Raw genomic sequence first — 17,072 nt, 5'->3', positions numbered from 1 at the left:
CTCCTCCACCTCAGTAGAGGCTCCTTCCTGGGGGAGGGGAAGGCTGTGGTCTGCACAGTCACATGTCTAACCAGGCCAGGCAGCAGAAGCCCCTCCAAATGGAGCTACGCTGCCCCAAATCCAGACTGCAGACAGGGCAGTGAGCCTGGCTGTTGTGAGCACTGGTGGATACCCTCCCTTCCTCTGGCATGCATTCAGCACCTGCAGCACCAGTGTGCCCATGCTCGGGAGCTGGCAGCCTGGGCCACCGCACAGGGCTCCTGGGTGCCTGTGCCTTGCCTGAGCTGGATGGTGGACTGATGGGGATTCGGGGAGGGGAAAACAGAAGGCTATGCAGCGCCCCCACCCTCTGCAGGTAGATGCTGTCAGGTATCGGAAGAGGGCTTGGAGAGGCCCAGGGCTCACTCGCCTTGACCATCCGAGCAAAGTACTCTCCTCCCAGGTAGTTTTCAGTTTTCAAATATAGGTCGCGCAGCTCACTGGCCCCCACAGGGTTGTATTTGGAGTTGAACTTGTCAAAGCGATGGAATGTCTGCCGGCCCTGGAGAGAGGAGACCACCAGGCAGATCACCACATTGTTCTGTAGCCACCATACACATTTCTCTCTCCAGGCCTTTACAAGGGGGTCTTATGTGCAGCCATGCTGATGGCTATCTTCTATGTCAGCTCTTGCATGAAATCTTGGAAAGTCCTGGGGCCAGGATGTGTCTCCTCACTCAGTCAGCCCCGGGGTCCTGTACTGAGGCCCTCTGTGAAGGATCAAGGCATCTCGTGCTCCAAGAAACCACGGCTAGGAGCATCACTGGCTGAGTGAGCAGAAAACACCAGACTACTAACCAATCAGTAAAAAGGGTGTCTATTACTGCTTCGACTTCATCAGGCACTTTCTTCACATTACTTCATTCAGTGTTTTATTTGCTTTACTAAGATTTTTTTATTGTGGTAAAATATACATAACACAAAATTTATCATCTTAACCGTTTTTTAAGTGTGCAGTTCAACTCTCTATCTTGTGAAACTAAAACTTTATACCCATTAAACAATAACTCCCCATGACCCCTTCCTCCTGGTTGCCCCTGGTAACCACCCCTCTCTCTCTATGAATTTGCCTATTCCACGTACCTCATATGAATAAATCACATACCCACTGTCCTTTTGTGTCTGGCTTTTCTGACTTAGCATGTTTTCGAGGTTCACCCGTGTTGTAGCAGGTATCAGTACTTCATTCCTTCTTAGGACTGCAGAATATTCCATTGTGTGTATCTACCACATCTTGTTTATCCATTCATCTACTGATGGACACTTGGGTCATTTCCACCTACTGGTTGTTGTGAATAGTGCTGCTATATAAGCTCTGGTGTGCAAGTATCTGTTTTAGTCCCTGCTTTCAATTCTTTTGGGTATATTCCTAGAAGTGGAATTGCTGGAATATAATAGTAATTCTGCATTTAACTTTTTGAGGAAACTCCACGCTGTCTTCTATAGCAGCTGCACCATCATTTAGAATTTTAATAACTTCGTAATATCAACAAGGCACATGGCATTCACCATTTCATAAACAAGGAAATGAAAGCTTAAGCGACCTGCTTAAGGGCACACAACTCCTAACTGGCAGAAGGAGAATTAGAAGGGGGACCTGTCTGACTCCAGTCACTCTTTTTTCCAACCCCATGGCCCTGCTATTCCCTGAGGCCAAACTACCTCTTATATCTCCTATGGCTAGAAGAGAAAGAGCTGCTTACACCGCCAGCCTCTCTCCAGGCACAACCATGGCTTCCTTCCAGCAGGTCGAGTCCCCAACCAGGATGGCTTGAGGCACTAGGGCAGAACCTCACTCACCGCATGGACATCCAGTGAATCGACAGTGAGATCATATGGGTCCATGTGCAAGCTGTCGAACACCTGCCGCAGGGTGATCTTCCGGCCCCGCTTCTCGGCCACAGTCCTGTCAGGCTCTGTCTTGTACGTGTGCTTGATAAAGCGCAGCAAGTGCTTCTGGTTCATGCAGGCAGCTGCGTGGATGTGTGTGTCCACCTGCAACATGGTGCCCACAAGCCATGAGCCAGGCCACCTCCCCCGGCCACAAGAATTGGGGTGTCCAACCCTCAAAGTGGACGGCAAAACCTCAGTATCCATGGCCCTGCCAATGCCTGAATCTACACCCCTCCCCCCAGTTTCTCCTCTAGGCTTTGAAACTGGTCCTCCCTCTAGTTTTGCTGCTCAATTCACCTCATTATAGCATCCAGAGATCTTTTTAAAATGTGTCTGGCCATTCCCCAGCTAACAAAACCATCAATGGCCCCCAAGTCTTCAAGATAAAGCTCAAACTCCTTAGCCTGGGATTCAAGGCTTACTTTCACCCTTAATTCCCACCTTACCACTGCCTGCTCTATGCTCCAGCCATGACATACCACTTACAGGTACCCGAGGCATTGTGCTATTCTGCACCACATCACTTTGCCCATGTGTCTCCTCTGCCAGGCGTGTCTTCCTTCCTCCTCACCAATCTCATCCACCTACAGGGAATTTCTAACAACCTCCTCCTCCTGGAAGCCAACCCTGATCCCCTCAGCACACTGACCAGTTTTTCCCTTGCCCAACCAGGAAAGCTAGCATGGACACTCCCATTAGTGTACATGTCTCTGCTGTTCACTCTACAAATTCCCCATCTACACTGTCACTAGACTGGGAGCACAGTGCTCAAGGACAGAGACCTCATCTTATGCATCTAAGTCTCCAGTGCCCACCCAGAGCCTAATATGATGCATTTGTTGAGTCAATGGATGGATGGATGAACAAATGATGATATCCACATCCTCAAATAACCCTAAGGGCCTGCCAAATGCCCCACAAGGTACCATTCTTCCCACTGACTTCTCTTGGAATATTCCCATCAGCCACCAGCCCTGAGGAAACAGAGACCTGGCTAATCCGGGGGATGGCTGAAGTCACAGTGGGCATCCTGATGCCCCTTGCATGAGCCCAAGGGGCCTCAGGGAGGTCCCCAGGGAGAGAGGCAGCAGTCTCATGGGCTCTGCAGTTACTGCTGTAGCCGGCTGGGTACTCTGCCAGGGCCAGGATGAGGAGGCGGCTGACCTCTGGCCAGGGAATGCTGTCCACAGCTGGCCAGGCATCTCCAAGTCAGGCCAAACCAGACATTTGATCTGTTGAATTTCTGTGAATATTGTCTGAGCCAGCCCATGTCACTGACAGCATCACTGACTCATCCAGGCCCTTCTTGCCATTAATCTTGCCACTTCCAACCAGAAAGACCACTAGACATCAAAGAAATAAAACAATTCAAAGCACCAAAAGCTAAAACATCGCCCAAAGCACACTGTAAAGGCTCAGTCATCTCAGGGATAGGCTGGGCTCATGTGGGATGCACAAGAGGTCAGCCTGGCTTAGCTCAGCAGGACGCAGCTGGACTCCACTACCTCAGCATGACAGAGCACATTCTGGGCTTTCTGCTTGTGTCCTCTAGCATACCAATGACACACTGCAGGGGGTGCAGTCTGTCCTTATCCCCACGAGTCACAAGATGAAGGAAGAAAACAACTGGACAATCCAGGAAGCATCCAATCCAAACTTCGGAATGTCCAAGGTGATTATTTTAGAAACAAGTAAAAGAGCCTGTCGTTGGATGTCAGTGTTTTCAATTCACGAGGAGACACCAGCATGTTCCTTGTTTTCACCTAAGACCCAGGTGTAAGCAAACAGTACAGTTTACACACAGGGCTGGCCAACACTGGCCATTTCCACATGCATATCAGACATCACTAATTGATTGCAGCACTTTCACTATGCTTTGGGAGTAGCCACTGCCAAATGGTCAAGTCTGGCACAGAAGATGAAGCCTATTTGCTATGCCTGATATGGCACGTAAACCAAAGTGGATTGAGGACTAATCTTACCCAACTCCTAAGCAGTAAACACACTCGGCCCTGGTTCTTAACTCTGAGCAAACAACAAATGTCTCAGTTACACAGTTCTGCTGGTTGGGCCCCATGGTGTCATGACACATGACCTGTTGTGATGTTGCAGATACTTTCACAAACACCACCCACACAGACCCAATGGCCACGCACAGCTTCTGCCTCAGAGCACAGCCCTGGTTTGCCCTCACAACACTGATAGCTACCTTAGAAATATGGAGGCCACCCTCCCAGGCCACCCTGGGTTTCAGAAAGCCAGTTCTCTCACAGAAGAGGTTTCCAAGGTAAGATAGAGCAGTCAGCACCCAGGAGGCAGGGAGGGGCAAGCAGAGGCCTGACTTGGAGCAGATCTGGGCCCATGTTTATGGACTGCTGTGGTGCCAGAAAACAGGCCACTGCATTACGGCACAGGGGTTAAGGCCATCTCTATCCAGAGAGCACGTTTAGCCTCAGACTGAGAGGGGGACCCCTAGGGTTAGGTAACCACGGCCCCCTCTAGGACCCTCTTCCACATCACAGCCAGAGAGCAGCTGGTTGGCTCAGGAGCCCACCCATTGGGGCCCTACCTCAGAAGCAGTGTCCCAGCCAGTAAAATCACCAAGGACACCTTAGCCCCAGGCAGCAGGAAGTAGGCCCAGAGCACTCATGTGGAGGGTAGGACTGCACTGGGCTGGGCAAGAAGCTTCCTCAGACACCCATCTGGGTACGTGTAGTGCGTTTAGGCAGGGCTGAGAGGGGCTGGCATGGTGCCTCAGCATCTACCTGTCTGAGCACCTGAGGCTCTTAGAGAAGGAGCAAATAGTGCTCAAAGGTAAGGGTACCAGGTAGGTGATTTCTCACATATGCTGTCACCTCTACCTGGAACCCCCTGAGACACTTCCATAAGCCTCACAGCTCATGAGCTGAAGTCACCTCTCATTCTCAAGGCTCTTCCTTGAGAAGAGCCTTGGATGGATGGTCCCATCCAAGGGGAGTCCATGCCAGACCGCAAGAAGTGACCTTAGAACCCCCTAGAGGAGGCCCCCAGGGATGGGAACTCACTTAACAGAAGTGACCTTGGGACCTCTCTGGAGGAGGCCTTCCAACCATCACAGCTGAGTGTTCCCAATCAGGTCAGGGAGGCTTGGGCTCCACAGAGGAGCCACATCTTCCCTGTACCCCCAGCCAAGGTTCCCTTATCAAAGCTTGCCCCAGAGAGGGGCAGTCCTCAGGGGTCACATCTAGGACAGAGGCCCCAATGGAGATGAGGACCCCACTGTGACTCAGCTCAGGTTTGGCCATGAGGCAAAGCCTAATCCCCACCCTTCCCCTATGAGCTCCTGTCCCAGAATACTACCATGCCCCCTCCCCCTTCCCAGCTTCCTCTGCGAACCCCAGGGGCCCTGCATGGTCCAGAACCTCATACACCTCTGCCAACACACTCTCCCCACAGCCCAGCACCATACTCTCCCCCAGCACCTGAGCTCCTGTCACACCACACCACCTGCTGTCGTGGCATACACTGGTCGTAGTCTCTTCTCTCATAGCACCCTCTTCCTCTTGGTCTTTGCATATGCTGTGCCCTCTGCCTGGAATGCCATCCCTTTCATTCCTTTGCCCCCAACCCACCCCCCTCCAGGCTGACTCCTACTCACTCTTTAAGTCAGCTCAGTTCTGGCCTCTTCCTGAAAGCCACCCCTGCCACAACACCACACTGAGAGGACTAGGCTAGGAACTTCTTGGGGATGGGCAGCGACTGCTACTCACCATCAAACACCCCATGCTTAGCACTGATATTCATGAATGGAAGAAAGTGGAAAAGCTGGAATCCATGATCATTTAACCTACACACCTGCCCCAGCTGCAGCCCCTGCAGGCCACAGGAACCTGAGCCCAGGCTAAGCCTCCCCCTCCACCCTAGGGGAGTGGCAGAGACAGGAGCACATCAGATCTTTTCCATAAATACACCTGATCCAGAAGGAAGCAAAACCACAAACTCCCAAGCCCAAAGAGTTCATAACAGCCTTTTCTCTCTGTGATGAATGTAATACATCCTCTACCTTAAAAGTAGCCTGACCTCAAGTCTTATGACAATTAACAGACAGACCATACCCTATTTTCTAAGGAAGAGGGCACATTCCAAGAGATACATGATATGGACAAAGATTTCCACCTAGAATCATACCCAGCATGATCTGAGGCATGGCCTGAGAGAAGGAAGGCAACTCACCAGTCTTCCTTCTGCATGTACACATCACACTCCTCTGGCCAAGGAAGACCACACAGGGGTCCAGCCCCAGACTCACCCAGGGTATCCCAGTGGTTTGGAAAGGGGACCGGAAGGGGTGGCTCTCAACAGTGGCCCACTGACGCACCTTTCTCACATTATAGAAGTCTCGGTGAGGGTTACTCTTCAACTCTTTGAACTCAGACATTTCATTTAACATCTCATGAAGACTGAACTTGGATTCCAGAAAGTTTAGTCGCCGGTGACAGTATGTTTTCCTGCAAGTGGGGAGAAACCACAGTTAAGGAGAAGTGGCATCGAGCTCTCCAGTTTGGAGACCTCCAGTGGCTGTGGGGACCAACCCTCAGGTGCAAGGTCAGGATGCAGCAGGGAGGGATGTGGTGGTCCCAGCTTTCTGCAGACCCAGCTGACCTGTGTAACCACCTCCACATATTCCACGAAATGAGCAGAGAGTCAGTTCAGGGCAGTGGAAAGCTGACTTTGCAAACTCACACAGGTGCTCTGACTTCTAGCTTTATGTGCTTAAGTAATTCATCCCAAGCCTCTGTTTCCCATGAGCAACTACAGAGATGGCAATGCCCAGGACTGAACTGGAGGTTAAATTGGCTCATGTGTGTGAAGGGCCTAACTCTGAGCAGAGTGGATGCTCAATAAAAGTCTCCCTCCTCATCCCTTCCTTCCTTCCTTCCTTATGTCTTCCCATTGATCCTCAGCCATGTTTACTTCTTTAAAGACTTTCACTTCTCCCCCAGAAGATCAGGAGTACAGTCAAACTATAAGGCAAGACCTGCCTACCTTTGGCATAGAGAGGAAGCATCCTGTAATCTAATGACATTCCCCAAACCCCAAGACCTGAAGACCCTTCAACTCTAAGGTCTCAAGACAAGCAGAGGATGTTTTGTATCATGGGCAGATTAGGAATGTAGGGATGCTTAGTAGCACAGAAATCTCTGCATGGACTGATGCTCCCACCAGCCAGCAAAGGCCCCCAGGGGTGGGAACTCACTGCTCCTGGCCAACTGCCAGCCCACAACCAACCCAGGGGTCTGGCCATGTGCCTGTGCTCAAGCCACACGGAACCTTCAACCACAAGTCACGCCACCCTGCTTCCTTGTGGCCCCCAAATAAACAGCAGCTCTCATGGCATGCAATCACTCGGACATTCTTAAGGACCAGCTGTCGACCCTGGAACGTCACCATGTCAGCCGAGGCAAGCCCCAGAGCGGCACAGAGGATGCATGAAGAGTCTGAGTCACGAGGGATTTCAAAAGCCATCTCCACCCAATCCTTTCCCCAGCAGGTCTCACCTGGATAGCCTCCTGGACAGACAGCCACTGTTTCATACCTCCCGGAACAGCCAGGGTCCTCCCCCTACCCTCCCTCCCAAGGCTCCCCCTCAAAGTTCCTCCTCACAAGGCAGAGGCAAGCCTGCTGGGAACTGCCTTTTCCCCCTCCCAGATCTGTCTTCAGATCAGTGAGGACAGAGAACTACTCTGCCCACCCCCCAGGGGTCCACTCCCTGTCTTGGGAACTGGCATCACACCATTCCCAGAAAAAACCTAAAGGCAGTGCAAGAGAGGTCCCTCGCAATGACCACACCTTTCCCTCCCCCTTTAGTCCAATCCTGGGGACACTCACAGCCACTTGAGGGTCAGGGACGGCCCTCCTCTGCTGGTGAGCTGCAGTGCTCACCAAGGAGGGAGGGGCCCAATTCAGGGAGACGACTGACCGCCTGACAGGTTAGCTTAGCCAAGCCCATGAGCATCCTGGGGGTCATGGCACAAAGTCCCCAGGCTCCCTGCACTCTCCCCTCCAGAAACATGGGAAAACCAATGCCTGCGGCAACAGCCTTCACCTCTCCCCTACCACCTGTGGTAATGCCCTGGGCGCTATCTCCACAAGGCCACTGCCCTGCCTGGGGAGAGCGAGAGCAGCCGCTCTCAGGTACACAGGTGGCCACCAGCAAACAGAAGCTCCACATCTAGGATGCAGAAGGGACAGGTAGTACCACTCTAAGAACATGCCAGCCTATGATGGAAAATTGTTGCAGGAACCCACAAAGCACTGGGGAAGGGGACAAGTACTCTCTTTCTGGTATGATTGAAGTGCAGGCAAGCCCAGAGTTAAAGGTGACTGACCTTTCCCAGCCCCTTCCTACAGAACAACCCCCATGCAAAGAGAGGCAGACCCGGGGAAAGCTGGCTTACGTGGGACCATCCGTGATAAGAGCCAAGATGTGGCTCATGTCCACTGTGTAGGTCTCCAGGTCGGGGGAGGGTAGGCTGTGGGGCTCCTGGCGCTCCAGCATCTTCTTATTATCATACACGAAGAGGATGCCCCCCTGCATGCAGACCAGGTAGCCCAGGTTGGGGGGAGCATCATCCAGACAGTAAGGGTCTTCCTGGGTGGAGGGGGAGGGTGGAAGTCTGCAAAACAGGATTGAGTGATGGTAAAGTGCCCTTGACCTCTTGAGCTCACAGGAGCTCAAAAGTCACACTCCTTAGCCCTCTAATGAGGGATATCCCCATCATCTTATCTAAAACCTAACCACCCCACCCACCCCCACCTACCCTGACATCATATATCTCCTTCCCTGCTCTATTTTGTTTCCTTAGCATTTGCCACTATGTAAAATAATTTCACTTACTTATCCTAGGTAGTGTATGTTTGGTTTGTTTACTACTGTATCCCCATTTCCTAGAACAGACCCTGGCACATGGCTAGCACTTCAGTAAATATTTTTAATTTAACTGAAATGAACCCCAGCCTCCTGGGCATGACAGGGATGCCAGGCCCATTAAAAAGGGCAGCTGTGTCCTCTCCTAATAAAAGAACAGGCAGCACTTGGGACTGCCCAATGGGAATAATTGTCCCTGTCCTCCCACATCTTCCTGAGCCGAGGGCAGCCAAGAAGCTGCATGGAAAAGCCTCCTCCTCCCCAAACTGAGCACAGAATAGGCAGCTTATCTCCCACAGAGCAGGGAATGGCAACGACAGAGCTATCTGTCCCCACAGCTGTTAGCCCACAGGAGGCAGAAAACACCTCTTGGCTATTTCCCAGCTATGAGACCGAACAAACCACTTCAGCTCTCTGATCCTGTCTGCTCATCTGAGAATAACACAACCTGCCTTAACGGGCTGTGGTGAAGGCTGCAAAAGTGGGCATAAGAAATGCTTTGTAACAGTAACGCCTAACCCATAAATTAGAGGACATTATTCTCATTACTCTTATAATGAGTATTCCTAACTCTTGATAAGCTCTGTCTCTGGCCAGGGAACGGGTTCTACTAAATAGCAGTAAAACTGGGGGCTTCAACTCTGCACATCAACCGACCCACATAGAGCCCACCTTCTCAGATGCCAGCGAGAGCTAGGGACACTCCCTGGAATCTTCATCAAAGAAAGCAACCAAGGCAGTGTCCCCCATTCAGTGCTCAGAACAGACTGTCCCAGAGCAGGAGTGAGGCATCACAGGGGCTGAAGCAGCACAGCCCCAGGCTAGCTCAGGAGTCCCTAAAGTGTGCCAGGGGCCTGTGAGATGCAGGCAGGACCAAGGCCTGCAAGAAGCCACAGCCTCTGTCTCACCACGCTCATTTCCAGCCCCCGGGGTACTCTGCTTTGTATAGAGTACACATTTGACAGTCATTCCTGTCTGCCCTTGCCCAAACTGGGGCAGATGGCATCAACTTGCCTCAGACAGATAGGTAATGGGAAATGGGGCCCCGAAGTGTTGAGATACACCCCTAGGGGTCCCCAGGTAGCACAGATTGCCCAAAGCCCAGGTCTCAGAGCCGGCAAGGAAAACCCAGACAGGAGAAGACCTGTTCGACAGCAGTACACCCCGCAGGCATCCAGGTCCTTGTGCACTGGCACAAGACCAACCAGGCCCTCATGTGATCCCCCACCGACCAACTTCCACAGATAGGGGTTTTCTTGTTGTATTCATTCACGTTACCTAAACTTACAGCCTCTACTGTCCTATGTCCTTCACAGGGCCAGTCTCCACCAGAGACACCATCCTCCCATCTCTGACCTCCTCTTCCCCAAACGCTGCAGAACAGGCCCAAGGCATAGGTATTATTCCCATTTTACATATTGAGAAACTGAGGTCTGGCGAGATACCTTGCCCAAGAATGTGGTGGAGCTGAGACCAGAATGCAGGTGTGTTTGATGTCAAAGCCTACTTTCCCTACCCCCAGGACATGCACTCTGCATCTATCCCACACTACCCCACCCCACCAGCAATTCAACATTTACTGTCTGATGGTGTTGTGTTTAAACACCCAGAATGAGATTGCCTATGTCTCTGGAGGATTCTCTAGCTCAGGGACTATCTTTTGCCTCTCTCTTAACTTCTATAGCTCAGCTCTGCCCAGAGTCGGGTACACAGTGTGCACAGAATCAGACATTGGGGAAACAGCAAATGTGGGTGTAGGAAGCCAATACCAGAGCCTTGCCCTTAAAACACCATGTGGGAGAAATACATCCAGCCAGAACAAAGAGAGAATACATCCAGCCAGTACCAATTCTGGGCCGTGCCCCACTTGGGACCCACATGCACCCACCTGGGAGGCCCTCCTCTGGAGGTGCACTGTCTACCCTCTGGTCACCCAGGTACCGGGCCGTGGTCCGTGGGAAGCGATGGTAGGCAAGTCTGGCATACTTCTCCCGTATCATCAGGCCTTGGCTAGGCTTTTGGCAGCCTGCTCTAGTCCTCCACGGTGATCTGCAGAAGGAGGTGTGCAGAGAAGAGTCCGCATCACAGGCCTGAGACCACTTGCCCTTAACAAGATCTACTGTAAGTTGGCTTTCGGATGGTGGCTGGGAAACTCGGGCTTCAGGGGGCATTCCTCCCACTGACTCATATGAGCAGCTCACCCAGCCTAAACTGTACAGTTTTATGCTCGGTTTATGTCGAACACCTGATTTCCTCAAGGAGTCTGGGAGACAACGTTTTTATTAACCTTAGGTGCCTGAGTCTCTAATGAGCTTCCATGGTAGACGACACTTCAAACTTGCCATAAATCAATGCTGATGGAATTAAGTATGTTCTGGTGACTCCACGGGGAGAGGAGTCTGGCTTCTCCATACTCCACCCCCTGTACCTTTTCCCGGTGCTGACTTCGCTCTGCATCCATTTGCTATAATAAATCCTAGTCCTGAGTATAACTGTGTGCTCGGTCCTAGACGTCCTCTTAGTGAATCACTGAGCCCAGGGGTGGTCTTGGGGACCCTTGGCACAGGAGGAGAGTTACGGCTGCCAGAGACTAGGGAAGAGGCAGGTACTCTAGCCTGCACCCCCAAGGCCAGCCCCAAGTCCTGCTGATTAAACAACAAGCCTGCTGTTGCATCCTGAACATGAAGAGGCAAGGCCAGAACATATGTCTGATCAGAGGGTGAGTATCATCGCTTTCACATGAGGGACTCACCTGAGTCCCTCAGAGGGAAAAATAAAAACTCTGCACGCTCTGTCTGCTGCTTTGCTTTGGCTTCTGATTCGTGTGTTAATCATTCAATTCACCCAGGCAACAAGCGCTTGTTGACAAGTGTTAGATTTCATTTTGGTCCTTACAGCAACCCATTTTACAAATGGGGAAACCACGGCCCAGAGAGGCCCAGAAATTACAAAGTCAAACTTCGGATTCTGATCTGACTGGGTCCCAAAGCCTAAGCATGTTCTGCTTTCCCAGAGCTGCCTCGTACTCAAAGACAGACAAGATAAATTCCCACCTTCCATTGGGCTCATTTACCTCTGTGTGTTTGGCAAGGATGTGTGTGGCAGAAACATGAATGTGTCTGGGGAGACAAGCCGCTAACCAGACGGTCATAACAGGAGGTAAGTGACACAGCAGAGGGAGGTACAAGATGCTGGTGGAGCATGGGGCGCCGGGGTGGGGGGGGTGGCAGGGGTGTTCCTGGAACTTTTCCTCTCTGCTTTAATTAAAAATCATTTTTAGTTTTGGTGCACCTGGGTGGCTCAGTCGGTTAAGCATCTGACTCTTGATTTCGGCTCAGGTCATGATCTCATGGTTCATGAGTTCAAGCCCCGCATTGGGCTCTGTGCTGACAGTGTAGAGCCTGCTTGGGATTCTCTCTCTCCCTCTCTCTCTGCCCCCCGCCCCGACTCACTCTCCTTCACTCTCTCTCAAAATAAATAAACATTAAAAAATTTTTAAATCATTTTTAGTTTTAAAATACTTTAAACATAAAGACAGCACTGAAGATAATATGACATACACTCATGTGTTTACCTTCCAGAGCTAAACTTTTAATTTTTTTCATTACTGTTCCAAATCTCTTATATACATGAATAAATAAATCACCATAGATATAGCTAAAACTCTACCCTCCTTGTTCCTTCACCCTACTCCAGCCTCAGAGGAAGGAAGTTGGTATATATCTTTTCCATGCATGTTTTTATACTTTCACTAAATGTTGCTCCTCACTTTAAGAAAGTAACTTCTCCTTTCCTGATTCCAAATGTCCCCATAAGAGTGTGTTAATTCCATTTTACACCTTCCAGTGGATGGCTTCTGAGAGTAGCAGGAATAGGTGAGAAGACACAAACACCTTAGAACCTTAGACAAAAATATGTCCCTGGCAATGACAAAGCCAAACACCTTGCAGAGCCAATGGACTCAGCCTGGCAAGGGGCTCAGGCCATGGCTAGAGAGGGTACTTGGGATCCCAGGGAATGACCAGCCATCGGCCCACTTATAGATACTGCAGGCCCCATGCTGACAGTGGGCCTACTGGGGGCCGAGGTGATCTGCAAGGTCAGCCTGTTTCTCATGGACTCATAGTTCTCTGGGGACCAACCACCCAGCTCAGGGGCTCTGTGCCAGGAAATCAATGGAAAGAAGCTAGCTACTGAATCAGGCCAACATCCTCCCATTCAGCTGGCTTTCAACCTACTTCAACTCCCCCTATTCTTGTTCTGCCCACATATCAGAGGCCAGGTAGACACCAAGGACTCCTGGTCAGGATACTGCTTCTTTGGGGAAGGACTGCATTGTTTCCAGTCCAACAAAATTCCCATCCATAAGAACTTAAAGTGTGGTACATCCACACAGTGGAATATTATGCACTTATATATATTTAAAAAAAAAAAGAACAAGGAAGTTCTTTATCTATTGAGATGGCATTATCTCTAAGATGTACCGTAAAGTGAAAAAAGCTAGACTCAGTATAATGTGTAAACTACCATTTGTGTAAAAATAAACAAATTATATGTGCCTAATTAATTGTAGGTACATAGGTTATTTGTGTGAAAACACACAAGGGTTGCCTCAAACAAATAACATATTTTTTAAAACTACAGGGTAATGTATAAGAAGAGTAGTAGCTACTTTGCTTTCTCAGATATATCATATATTCTAAAACCACTGTTAAAAAGAAGAGAGAACAACAAGGTCAATTGAGGTCAACAGGTAGCTGGTTGAGGGCCAGGGAGATAGAATCAAACTTAACCCTGGCACTAACTGATATTTCTCTTCAAGAAGTAGGGGCACCTGGGCGGCTCAGTCGGTTGAGTGTCCTACTTCAGCTCAGGTCATGATCTCTCAGTCCGTGAGTTCGAGCCCCACGTCAGGCTCTGAGCTGTCAGCACAGAGCCTGGAGCCTGCTTCAGCTCTGTCTCCTTCTCTCTGTCTCTCACCTGCTTGTGCTCTGTCTCTCTCTGTCTCTCAAAAATAAATAACATTAAAAAATTGGGGGAAAAAAAAAGAAGTAAGCATAAAAATGCATCATCCAACCAGGAAAATCAGCACATTTTTGGTGACTGTATTAACCGACTTGGTGTAAACCAAGCTTGTTCATTTCTCCTCAAACCCCCTCTTCCTGGTTTGGGAGAGTTTGGCCTGTATTTAGGATACTGAGCCTAATCACATAGGAGAAGCTGAACAAGCAATACTGATTTCACGCAAACCTGGACTTCAAGTCCACTCAACACTTGGAAACACTGAGGGGTCCGAGCTAGCATCTTCCTTAGTGGGCTGCAGGGACAGAGAGAAGCATTCTGGACCCAGGGAATGCATGGAACTTGCAGGCCACAGCCACAGCCCACTGTGCTAGCCTGCAACCCTAGGTCCCCCTCACGGGGATGAGCAGCACCCTAGACATACCCATACCCCACAACCTCTACTAAGACTCTCCTTCTCTTCAGACTTCTGTGCCTCCTGCCGGCCACCTCCTAGATACCCACAGACAATACCAGGCTTCAGGGCTGGGCATAGTCCCCAGTGGCCCAGGGGACCCTGGCCTCTGCACAAGGCCATCAGCCTTCATACAACCCCCAGGGGAGTGGGTAGAGAATGGGGAGTGGGAGACACCTTACCCCGGCACAGTAATCTCCACTGATGATGACCCGCTGGAACTCGGGAATGGCATAGGGCCCTGGCGTGGGCTGGCAAGTGGCTCCAGGGAACACAGGGGTAGTGGGAGACAGGACCGGACTGGCTGTCGGGGCGCCCTTCCAATCTTGCTGCGTAGGCATTTGCAGAGACAGGGACTGGGACCGAATCATCTTGAAACTTTTCTTTCTAAAAGCCAAGGACAAGGAAAAGTGGGAAGCATCAGTCACTAATTGGGGCAAGTGATAAAGAGTCTTTGTTATGTACATGGCAGGAGAATTTCCCTCTGATTAACCACTGGTACTGGCCCTACCATTAATAAGTAGCCAATTATGGGCGCCTGGGTGGCTCAGTCAGTTAAGCTTCTGACCGCAGCTCAGATCATGATATCGTGGTCCATAAGTTTGAGCCCCGCACTGGGCTCTGTGCTGACAGCTCAGAGTCTGGAGCCTGCTTCAAGTTCTGTGTCTCCGTCTCTCTCTGCCCCTCCCCGCCCCCCCCCCCCCCCCCCAGTCTCTGTCTCTCTCTTTCTCTCTCAAAAATAAACATTTAAAAAATTTTAAAAAAAGAAGTTGACAATTATGCCTTCCTCTTGCATACATCTCTCTGCCTGAGGTACAGAACAGCCCTCAGATACCCCTCCCTGTGGTCACTAAGAATGGTTGTGGCCTGTGCAGGGCACACAGAACATTAGAGAAGGCAACTGTCTTGGGAGACAGAGAGCAGACCATACTGCAGGGGTCTAACACCAAGGGCAGGAGTGAGGGACCATATTAAGTCACCCAACTCCGAGTCCCAGCATCTGAACAGCCTCAGAAGGACAATGAACAGGGTCACAGACAGATAATCACCTTGTATTTCAAAGCATTCAAATTTGGGGCACTGGAGCCAGAAAAGCTCATGATGACTAACTAGTCCCACCTCTTTTTTTTCATGAAGGAGTCAGGGGCCCAGAGATGGAAGAGGGCTTGTACAAAGTCACAGGGCAGGGTGGCAGTTAGCCCATAGCCTACCGCCTCTCTGGGAACTTATCCACCCCGTCACCTCCTCTGCTCCTTCCTGTGCCTAATCTGTGCCACCCTGGCTGCTGCTACTGCTGGGCAGGTGCAGATCTGTATCTCTGTTACGAGAAAGAGATCAGTCAGCATCAATCTCAGTCCCTTTGGGTCACTTAGCACCAAAGATGATTTTACAAACTCTCGGGGAAGTGGGCATAGGTTGGTTTTTTTTTTTTTTTTAATTTTTTTTCAACATTTTTATTTATTTTTGGGACAGAGAGAGACAGAGCATGAACAGGGGAGGGGCAGAGAGAGAGGGAGACACAGAATCGGAAACAGGCTCCAGGCTCCGAGCCATCAGCCCAGAGCCTGACGCGGGGCTCGAACTCACGGACCGCGAGATCGTGACCTGGCTGAAGTCGGACGCTTAACTGACTGCGCCACCCAGGCGCCCCTAGCATAGGTTGGTTTTAAAGTGCCACAAGCTCATGCTTATTTACAGTGATTTGTGAACACTCACCACCCCAAGTCCTAGGATCTGCAGGAAGGGAGTTAACCAGTAATGAGGTAAAGCCATGAGCACTCCCCTCTCCTGGGAGGAGTTCTGACTTTAATGACCCCAGGCCCCCAGCATAGCCACCCAGCAGTGCCCAATGCCAGAAACCAGCTGAGGACTCAGCAGGATATCCAAGGCCTATAGTCACCAGCAAAGGCCTCAGTGGCCCACAGACCCACAGAACCCCTCTCTCCTCTAGGTGCCATGATACCTAGAAGGGGTGGAAAAATTGGTTGATCTCCAAACAGGCCTTATGTGTCACCTGGAAGAGGTTACCTTCCTCCTGACACTTGACCAGGTCTCCTTACAGGCCCATTGCTAACTTTTCAGGAACCACATTTACCTCTTCTGTCTATACACCCAACGCTTGCCATGGCTCTCAGGTCTTTATCTGCCCACTTGTGTTATCACCTCTTTGGGGCAAGGCTGTTTACACCTGGAAAGTAGAGGCAGCCCCTTTTCAAGAGTTTGACTTTGCCCTGACCTTGGGCCTTGCATAACAGATGCACTGAGTTGTTCAGGAAAGGCAGCCTGAACTCCAGGAGCCTACAACCCAGGCTCTCTCCAGCCTGCCATCCATCCTTTCCACAGAGCTAAGCTAAGCAACATGACCCCAAGGAAGATGTCAACTCATGCCAGTCAATCATTCCTCAAAGGCAGATTTACGTTGACCAATACAGTTCTCACTTTGGCATCTTTTGGTTATTCACACCTACAGGAAGAGCTATTACTTTGGGCTCCCTCTAACATTCTGACCGGTTCAGCTGGGTCCCATAAGACTCTGGCATTTGTGTCATTCACATGCCTGCCAGCTCACTGTTTTGTCTCTTTGCCAACTTCACCCCCATGCTTCAGCCAATGCTGCCTGAGGGCCAGTCTCACCAGGGAGAAGCAAGGTAACATCTAAGGTGAGCAACAGGTAAGAAAGGTAATAAAGCCCAGTATAATCAGGAAGCTGGAAGGCTGCCTAAGCCAAGAACCCACCAGGCTTGTCCTAGGAATGTC

The 17,072-nt window shown here is 50.6% G+C and overlaps 1 protein-coding gene across 1 annotated transcript in view; it reads right to left on the bottom strand.

Annotated features, from left to right (window-relative positions):
- Positions 1-17,072, bottom strand: part of AMPD3 (adenosine monophosphate deaminase 3) — a 42,299-nt gene that overhangs the window by 11,055 nt on the left and 14,172 nt on the right. Inside the window, 9 exon segments of the mRNA XM_030332279.2 lie at positions 410-541; positions 1,840-2,034; positions 6,290-6,419; positions 8,370-8,571; positions 8,574-8,588; positions 10,728-10,844; positions 10,847-10,873; positions 10,876-10,888; positions 14,498-14,702. Of these exon segments, the coding sequence (XP_030188139.1) occupies positions 410-541; positions 1,840-2,034; positions 6,290-6,419; positions 8,370-8,571; positions 8,574-8,588; positions 10,728-10,844; positions 10,847-10,873; positions 10,876-10,888; positions 14,498-14,702 (1,036 nt within the window).

Source organism: Lynx canadensis, chromosome D1, assembly GCF_007474595.2.
Source record: "Lynx canadensis isolate LIC74 chromosome D1, mLynCan4.pri.v2, whole genome shotgun sequence".
Lineage (NCBI taxonomy): Eukaryota > Metazoa > Chordata > Mammalia > Carnivora > Felidae > Lynx > Lynx canadensis.
This window is presented reverse-complemented; position numbering and strand designations above follow the sequence as displayed.